General features: G+C 47.6%; 1 protein-coding gene across 1 annotated transcript; it reads right to left on the bottom strand.

Moving 5' to 3' along the window:
- Positions 1 to 273: 273 nt before the first annotated feature.
- On the bottom strand, positions 274 to 3,479 carry PRND (prion like protein doppel). Its single transcript, XM_025399937.1, has 2 exons — positions 3,388 to 3,479; positions 274 to 924 (listed from the first exon to the last, which is right to left on the bottom strand). The coding sequence occupies exon 2, from the start codon at positions 911 to 913 to the stop codon at positions 383 to 385; it is 531 nt and encodes a 176-aa protein (XP_025255722.1). The 5' UTR covers positions 914 to 924; positions 3,388 to 3,479; the 3' UTR covers positions 274 to 382.
- Positions 3,480 to 9,666: the final 6,187 nt, after the last annotated feature.

Genomic DNA, 9,666 nt, shown 5'->3' with positions numbered 1-9,666 from the left:
GGAATGCACCTACTTCTAAGAGTTGTTGGGAAGTGCTGTGAAGCAGGTGGCGCAGTGCCTGACGTGTTCTTCTCATCAAGCAATTACTACTAATCTAGTAGTAGTAATGTATTCAGGGAAGGGAATAGCAAGCACTTACCCTTCTTTTGAAATAAGACGCTCTGCTAGGGGCTAAGAATGGAGTGATGGAGAAGCCACAGTCCCCCATCTATCGGAACACAGGCACATACCAGGGCGCATATGTGGGAGCGGCATTTGCAGTGCGAGTGCATAGCCGCTCCTGGGCACCTTCAGAACACGCGTAGGTTTGGGGGAGAAGAGCTGGGTCACTTGCGGGGATTTGCTTGCTGCTGCGCTCTGCACTACCAGTCTCCTGGCAAGCTTATTTAACCATGAGCCAGACGAAAGCCAGCAGGCAGAGGAGCACTGGCTGGTGCATGGTGACCCGAAGCCCCGCGCCCCTCTCCAACCAAAACTCGCAGCGCTTGAGGGAGCAGAGCTCCTGGACCAGCCGCCAGAGGACCCGCTGGTGGAGCTTGTTGTCCGGCTTCTGGAACTCCCCCTGGTTTGCCGCCTGGGTGGCGTTGATGCAGCCGGTGACAAATACCTCCTTGGTCACGTTGGCCTCGGAGCAGCCGTCGTAGTGGATGCCATCGGGGAACTGCCAGTAGTTGGCCTCGTAGTACCTGTTACCCTCGGCTCCGAAGTCGATGTTGAGCTTGCGGCCTTGCTTGATGAAGGCTCCCGGGCGGTTCTCAGCCACCTGGGCCTCGGTGATCTGGGCAGTGCTGGGCAGGGCCTTCCGGTTCCACTTGATTCTGTGCTTAATGCCCCTGGCCTGGACCACGGAGAGGTGGCTGAGGAGCAGCATGCAGACAGTGGCCAGCCACCACCGGCTCAGGTGCTGCCTCATCGTGTCAGAACCTGCCAGAGAAACAGCAGGGATCAGCTCCCAACCAGGCTCCCCGGGCTCCCCTGCCCCCTCCCGAGTGCAGGAGACTTTAAGGAAGGAATTGCATCCCTGTGCTATTTATGTGGTCTCAAAAGCATAATTGTTTCCCCATGTTTGGGCTGTGCAAGCTTAACTCGAACACTGAGCTCCTTTGCTATTGCTAGGATTACATTCACTTAGGGCCCTGGTCCTGGTTTTCCTAGACAGACAAGCACGGCAAAGGGCAATTACAGAGGCTTTGAATACGCATGGGAAATAAAGGAGTGGTGACTTAATACATGTAAGTTTTCTTTGATACTCCCAAGTCTTTCAAATCAAGAAATCCCTGGGAGGAAAATACAATAGAAGAGTTGGAATCAAATGCTTGTGGGCATGGACTATGTGTGTGTGTGTGTGTGTGTGTGTATGTATATATGCATATATATATATATACACACACACATATTTTAGAGATAGAACCTGGATCTCACTCTGTTGCCCAGGCCTCAGGCTGGAGTGCAGTGGCATGATCATAGCTCACTGCAGTGCTGAACTCCTGGGCTCAAGCAATCCTCTTGCCTCAGCCTCCAGAGTAGCTGGGACTGCAGGCGCACACTACCACACCCAGCCAATTTTTAAATATATTTTGTAGAAACGGGGTCTCACCATGTTGCCCAGGCTCAAGTGATCCTCCCACCTCAGCCTCCCAAGTGCTGGGATTACAGGCACGAGCCACGGTGCCTGATTTTAGATTGTACTTTTAATCTCCCCTCTTTGTTCTTTATTGCGGTGAGCTGGCACTGTCTTGGGTGCATTCTTCCATCCATTCTGAGGAATTCACTGGCTGCTGATCCTAAAGGCCTTTGCAGTAATGAGAGAGAGAGGAGGAGGAAGGTGGGGGAGAGGGAAAGACGGAAACGTAGTAAAGGGACCCCTGTCTCCCCTATGTCCAGGGGTCAAGTGCGCTCCAGGCATCATTTCCAATCTCACGCCTGGAGGACAGCGTGACCATCTGCTTATCCTACTGGCTTTTTGTTACATACTTTTTTCATGCCTGCCACTGTGTTAAGCCCTTCTATGACATTGCCTAACTTAATTCTCACATGAGGTAGGTGCATTATTATCCCCATGTTATAAATATTGTCCTGGGATTCAGAGAAGTTAAGTAATTTACCCAAGGCTGCACAGGGGGGAGGTGGCAGACCTGCACTGGGCTCTGTCTAATGCTGCACTGCATGTGTCCACTAGCAATGCCCCACTGCCCATCTGGGTTTCGGGAGAAGACAGTGTTCACACACTGTGCTTTTCACTCACTGGGCATGATGCCCCCTGAGCTGGGCAAAGGGCAAAGGGCAGGGCCCTTGAGGAATTTTGGAGAAAACGAGATGAAAGGGAAGACAGGAGGGCCTGGGGGAACACCAGGAGGGTCCTGGGTCAAGGTGGCCCTGGGACATCTGAACGCTGCCACTGATGTCATGGAAAAGCCCTTCACCCCACCCCTCGAGGTTGCCTGTCACATTCGGCTCCTGGAACTACAATAGCCACCGGGAAATCCACTTCCCAAGGCCAACTGTCAGGGCATTCCAGCACCTGGGTCTTTGTCTGTGTGGATCAGGGAAACGGAAAGAGTTCCCAGAGCGGAGCTTGCCTAAGCTGTCTCCTAGGCGAAGATTTACTGTGAGGCCGTGGGGCCCTAGAGCTGGAGGAGGCTGACAGGGAGCTTGTTTAGCCCCTCACACACCCTCCACCGCCCCCCCTGCAGCATCCCTAAAAGTGGCTAATGTTCTTCCGTTAAAATGTTCAACTCTGATGCCACATTGCTCCTTATATTTAAAAAAAAAAAAAGGCAAAACACAGCTGAAGTGATCTCTAGAAGCACACCCAGTCATCTCTAGAAGCCTGCGAAGAGGCCTCGCCGACCTTTCCTTGCTTGGAGACATCGCCTCGTCTCTGTCCCAGGGTGGTCATGAGCACCTGGGCCCCCTCACCCCACTCTCTCTGCCCCCTGAGCACAGTCAACTCAGACTGGCTTTCTCCAAAGAGATCCAAGCACGAAGCAAACATTCATTAGTCTCCTAAATAGCGGGCCATACTCCATTTCATTCCTTTTTTAAGGAGAAATCTTAAATAAGAATAATGGTATAATAGATCATTTCAGGTGAGTCAAATAAAAAAAAATAAAAGCACAGCATTCTTGAGAAAGAAATTAATTTTCATAGGCAGAGGCTTAAAGGCAAAACAAAATCCCAACCAACAAACCTAAAGTATCATTTTATTATAGCACCAGCTTATAGAAAGGCAAGCCCGGTGGTGACTGAGTATCCTCGCAAGTCTCCCCTGAACTTGGGACCGATCCCCGATGTGGGAGTAAGGAAATCCTTGCATGATTTTCAGTCCGGAGTAAAGCCTTGATAAGCAACCAGCAACCCTGACCACAGAAGTGGCCCCTCACGTACCTTGGCTCTCTCTGGAGCGTGCCTCTGGAGCCTCGAGCTGCACAGTCCCCCAGCACACCCTCTTGGCAGCCAGGTCCGCCCGGCTATATAGGAGCTGCATTCCTGCAGGTCTCCAAATAAGGCAGCCCTTCCCTCCCTGGCAGGACCAATCAGGGCTTCCTGGACCACTCCTTCATCCTGAGAAGGATGGACCTTCTCATCACACTTTACTAAGGAAACTACGTGAAAATCTTGATGAAGTTCAGCAAGACTTGAGAGGTGCCTTTTAGAATTGGAATTAGGCGTGTTAGAAGGAAAATGCTTTTCCCATCAATATCTATGACAGATGTGGCTTCAACAAGCCTCGCTGGACATGCATAGTGTCCTGCACCTAAAGGCCAGCCTCGGACAGCAAAGGAGTCTTTGCTGACAGCCTCTGTGGGGGAGGTTTAGCTCAAAAAGGCGGCAAGCGTTCACCTGGACCACCACGCCCCGACGGTGGGACCAACAGGGTGTGTGTGTGTGTGTGTGTGTGTGTGTGTGTGTGTGTGGCACGGGGTGGGGGCATCACACTTTCATCGGGTAATGGGGAAACAGGACTGGTAGGTATGGAGTGGAAGACACGTGAGAAGACTTCCTGGCATGTTGGACCGGGAATGCTTGAAGGACTGAATTATCCCAAAGGTCAATACAATTAGTACTGCAAGGCAAAGTTAAAAGTGAATTATGGAGGAAAGTATGGGGCAAGATTTTCCTGTAAACAGAAAGCGATTTTTATGCTGAACGTGAATCCCGTCAGTGTTCACGGTGGATTCGCGTCAGAGCACTTTTGCAAACCAAATTAAACCGTTGTTACCAAGAAGGCCAGCAGAGGGCGCCAGAGAGCGGACAAAGACTGCAGCCTGTCGGTGGGAAACCCGGGCTTCAGGGCTCTGGGTGGATTTGGGGCCTCCAGTTGGGCTTTTCTTTCTCTTCTGCTTTTAACATTTGTTTCATTTCCCCACTTCTTTGTTTTTAAAGAACTTTTCTATTTCCTTTCTAGAACCACAGCCTTTTTGTGCTTCTGAATACACACAAAACAGAAACACAGTAGTGTAATCTTAACAGACTGTTTGCAAAATGGAGATGAAAAAATAAAAATCTCCTAATATTTCAGTACCCAGAGACAAACGTTAGGACAATTTTGTTTAACATATAGATGCTTAGGGCCAGAGTGTTTAGAGCTAGAAAGGACTCAGAATTCTCTGGTCCAGCTCCTTTGCATGGTGAGGTCACGGGCCCAGATAGGCTCAAGGTCACCCAGCCAGGCTGGCAGTGCAGCCTTGGCGGGCTCGTTGTCCCATTCTGAACTCTGTGTACTGTCCCCCTGCCTGTTCCCACCAGACACAATCATCTCTAGCCCCCTCCATCCCTCTTCCTCCTATTCTCTTTCTGAGTAGGACTTTACCCAGAGAATGGTGGGAGGTTGGTTTAGAGCTGACGTGGCTGCAGATTCCTCTTGTTAGTGAACAAAAGGCTGTTTACAAAGGCACAGAGGAGTGTGGAAGACTGAAATTGCTGGAGAAGCAGGGAGGAGCTCTGGAAGCTGAAACAAGGCAAGAAAACAATGAGCAGATGTGGAGAATGTGGAGCTGACCCAATCCTGCCTCGCATCCCCCTTCCCTGCCTGTAAAGATCAAACAGGCCAAGGAATTAGTGTGAGAACATTCATTTCTTCAAAAGAACTGGGAGACCAGGGCCAAGTGAATTATACTATGTTACATAAAGTGGATTACATTATATAGTCTGGGAAATAGAATTGTGTATGGATCATCTTTGAGAAAGCAGGGAGAATGAGGTGGAGACCAGGGATCTGGGTGTTCCATGATGCAGGGGTCTATGATATAGTTCTCTAGAACACGTAAATAATAGAAAATTGTGCTAATTTCTAAAAAAGCAGCAGGAAATGGCTGAATTCTAGAATGCATGAATGAGTCATTATTTGATCAATTTCCAGCTTTGATTAGACCTTGGACCGGTTTGAGAGCATTTATAAGTGAATACAGTGATCGTTTGACTACAACCTACCAGGCCAAATGAACTATACCAGGGAGGTTACTGTTTGGGAAGCTGACCCACCATATTTGTGCCAAAAAAGGAAGAACACAAGAAGGATAAGCCGGGTTCCATTGCTGGCCCATGGCTTAATGGTAGAGAAACAGCTGAAATGTGATTTGGAAAATAATACTTATTTAGCTGTGTAGCTACCTAAACAGCTGTTATAGTCTGAATGTTGTGTCCCCTCAACAACTGATATGTTGAAATTCTCACCCCCAAGGTAATGGTACTAGGAAGTGGATCTTTGGGAGGCGATTAGGTCATATGGGTGAAGCCCTGATGATTGGGATTAGTGCCCTTATAATAGAGGCCTGAGAGTGCTCCCTGTCCCTTCTGCCATGTGGTGACACAGTGAAAGATGGCCATCTATGAACCACAAAGTGGGTTCTCACCAGACACCCAATCTGTTGGTGCCTTGATCTTGGATTTGCCAGCCCCTAGAACTGTGAGAAATAAGTATGTGGTGTTTATAATCACCCAGTTTATGATATTTTATTATAGCAACCTGAATGGACTAAGGCAATAGACATACTTAATTTTTTCTTTTTATTCAAGTCTGAGGTCCACACAGAAGATGCACATATTTGCAATGTCCAGCATTATGTTTTTTGTTTTGTTTTTTTTGTTTTTGTTTTTTGGTGTTTTTTTGATGGAGTCTTACTCTGTCGCCCAGGCTGGAGTGCAGTGGTGCCATTTTGGTTCACTGCAATCCCCACCTCCTGGGTTCAAGTGATTCTCCTGCCTCAGCCTCCCGAGTAGCTGAGACTACAGGCATGCGCCACCACACTTGGCTAATTTTTTGTATTTTTAGTAGAGATGGGGTTTCACCATGTTAGCCAGGATGGTCTGGATTTCCTGATCTTGTGATCCGCCCACCTTGGCCTCCCAAAGTGCTGGGATTACAGGCGTGAGCCACCACCCCCAGCCCAGCATTATGTATTTTTACAAACCAAACACACCATTGTAACCTGCACCCAGATTAGGAAACTGAGCGTGATAGCACAAAGCTCCTCATGGCCTCTTCACGCCATGATTCCCTCCCCTATACTGACCACTCTCCTGAGTCCTATGCCATGGGTTAGTTTTGTCTGATTTTGTATTTCATATACATAGAATTATATAGAATATAATCTTCTGTGTCTGTCTTTTGCTCAAATTACATATTTGAGGTTCACCCACATTGTGTGTAGTTATAGATCATTCATTCCATTGGGAGAATATTCCACAACCTACTTATCCATTTCCCTATTGATGGACATTTGGGTGGTTTCTCATTTGGGATCTTATGAATAGGGCCGCCGTGAATATTCTTGCATGTTCTTCTTGGTGCCCATATTTCTGTTGAATATATACTCTTAGGAGTAGATTTGCTGGGTCTTAGAATATGCCTATTTTTCAGCTTTGATGGTCTTAGAATTTGGACTATAGCTTTTCAAAAATCTTAAATTCACCCTCCTTTATGGTTTGCCCACTATTCTCCTCCCAAACCCAGCCAGGAGTCTCCATGTGGTTCCCTTGTCACTTGGCGCAGAGCCTATTACTGTAGTCACCGGAGCCTCCCATTCACACATTCTGCTGAGCTCATAGAAGTTGAAAGACTGTGTTTCATTCACATGTGTTTGCTTGGCACCTAGCACAGTGCCTGGGATCTAGATGCATCTAGATTCCCTTTATCCCTTATTGGTCAGTGACGCATACCAGAGGGCAGGCTCAATGGTCCAAATCGCAGTTGGTTGGAATATACAAAAGCAGCGAGAGAACATTTTACAGGGATAAGGGAGACAATTTTACAGTTGTTACTGTTGTTTTCTTAAGCGCAGCATGTTGAAGACCTGGTGGTAGTTGAAGTTCTGTGGCATAGAGTTGTTTTAGAAGCAAAACAGGAGCCCAGAGGGTGACCGCAGGTTGGAGAGGCAAATGCCGTGCATATTCATGGATCATTTCCTCTGCAGTTTTCTGCCCTTCCTGGTCAGAGTGCAGTCAGTGTTTGGAACTTGGCTGTGAGGAATTGACTCAGGGCAGGGAGAAGGGGGGAGAAAGGGGAGGATGGGAGGGAGGTGAGGAAGGATGGGAGGTGAGGAAGAGCAATAGTCCTTCTGGCCCAGCCGAGACCACTGAAGCATTTCTTCCTCTCATGCGGGAATCACCCAGTGTATGTGGAACAGGATGTTTGTAGGTGAGAAGATAGAAGATGGGAAGCCACTGAAGGCTTCGGGCATGTACAGGATGAAGGCTGTGTTTTAAGGTGATCTGTCTCTCGTGTTGTCCAGAAGGGAGAGGCCCAGGAAAGGGCAGAAACGCCCACCTGCAGACCCGAAGAAGGGCAAAGAATGCCAGACTCAGCCACCACCGAGTTCCTCATTTAGCCTCCCCATCACTTTGCTCCTTGTCTGTGATGTTTTTAAAAGCATAATTAACCTGATAAGTTGTTCTGCAGTTTGTCATCTCTCCCTAAATACATAGTAAAGTGTCCAAATGGAGAAAGGCATCCCCCAGGATGAGGCTACCTGGACCAGATGAGGGTCCAGTTCTTATTGTGTCAGAGTGGGGACACCTGGGTTGCTCAGGTTGGTGTTCATTCTCAGGGGGGCGGGTCCCAGGGTGCTGCACAGAGAGCGAACATGAGCCAAAGACATGAGTTCTAATCCCCAGCCTACCACTCTTGGCTTTGCAGGGCTTGGTCATCGTCAGTTACAGGGGAGCTTTGGCCTTCACTCTCATGGAAGGTGATTTCCACCTCAGACAATAAATGGTAAATTTGCTGGGCATCTTTGGGGTGGCGTAAGTTTATACTGAGAATCAGTTTTCTCATCTGTGCAGGGGGTATCATGCCTGCTGCTCCCATCATTGTTATGGTTGCTGCTTATCAATTGCTGCTTGGCACAGTTGAAACCGCAGAATACAATACAAATCCTTCCCTGAAATAGTGTAAAGGGTAGTAAGCTCAGGACTAAAAGCTGCTTTGAATACACAGGTATGTGCTAACATGTTAATTAGTGGCCTGTCAGAAATATTAATGAAGCACCGATGGTTGTGAAGACAACCGAAGAGGTTCGTGCCAGAGGCTGTGGTTGCCCTTGGCCAGGAGGAAGTCCAAAGCACTGTGGAGAAAGGGATGGATTCAGCAGGGGAAAGTCTTTGCCAAGCCGCAGAGCCAACCCAAGTGGAAAATGCAGGGAGAGGTCACTTCTTGGTGGTGGTGGCTACAGGTGAGATCCGGCAAGAGGTGGGAATGGGGACCCAACGTATTGAATGCTTTTATTGAAGTATAACATAATATAGAAAAATGCACGTGCCATAGTACAAAATTCAGTAGATTTTCACAAACTCAGTACCCTTAGGTAACCAGCAGAATATTCCCACTCCCCTCAATGGTAACCACTGTCTTGACTTCTAGCTTCCAGGCTGGGGTTTCACCCTCCTTTTATACAAATGGAATCAAGCAATATGCATAATATGCATTGTTTTGTAGCTGGTTTCTTTTGTTCAAAATTATGCTTGTGAGATTTATTAATATTGTTCCCTAGAGATGTTATTATTGTTTTTTTTTAATTGCTTTTTAATTTTTAATTTTTAGAGACAGGGTCTTGCTCTCTTACCCAGACTGGAGTGCAGTGGTGCCATCATGGCTCACTGTAGTCTCAAATTCCTGGGCTCAAGTGATCCTCTTGCCTCAGCTTCCCAAGTAGCTATTGACTACAGGCACATGTAGTCATAGTGGCTATTTTTTTTTTCATTTGGTAGAAGTGAGGTCTTGTCATGCTGCCTAGGCTGGTCTTGAACTTCTAGCCTCAAGGGATCCTCCAGCCTCAGCCTCCCAAGGTGCTGGCTTACAGGTGTGTGCCATCAAACCTGGCTGAGATATTATTTGTGAATTCTCATTGCTGTGTGGTATATGGTTGTTTAGAAAGGTCATAACTTCTTGATCTGTTCTTCTTGGGTTATTCTTCATTTGGGGCTATTGTGAATACAGTTGCTAGAAAATTCTTAGGCATGTCTCTTGATGACTATAAGCTCTCATTTCTGTTGGGGAAATACTCAGGAGTCAGAATGCTGGGTCATAGGATGGGGTGTGTTCAACTTTAGTAGAACCTGCCAAACAGTATTCCAAAAATTTTCAACCAATTTAGATTCAACCATGCAAGAGGGCTCTGGTTGTACCACAATGACCTATTTCATGCCAGCTTCTCCTGTATACATTTC

This window comes from Theropithecus gelada, chromosome 10, assembly GCF_003255815.1.
Source record: "Theropithecus gelada isolate Dixy chromosome 10, Tgel_1.0, whole genome shotgun sequence".
In the NCBI taxonomy this organism is placed as follows: domain Eukaryota; kingdom Metazoa; phylum Chordata; class Mammalia; order Primates; family Cercopithecidae; genus Theropithecus; species Theropithecus gelada.
Note: the sequence above shows the minus strand (reverse complement) of the source record. Positions and strands in the feature narration are given on the sequence as shown.

Coding starts and splice junctions, on each gene's coding strand:
- PRND (XM_025399937.1), bottom strand. CDS start 913: ATGAGGCAGCACCTGAGCCGGTGGTGGCTGGCCACTGTCTGCATGCTG.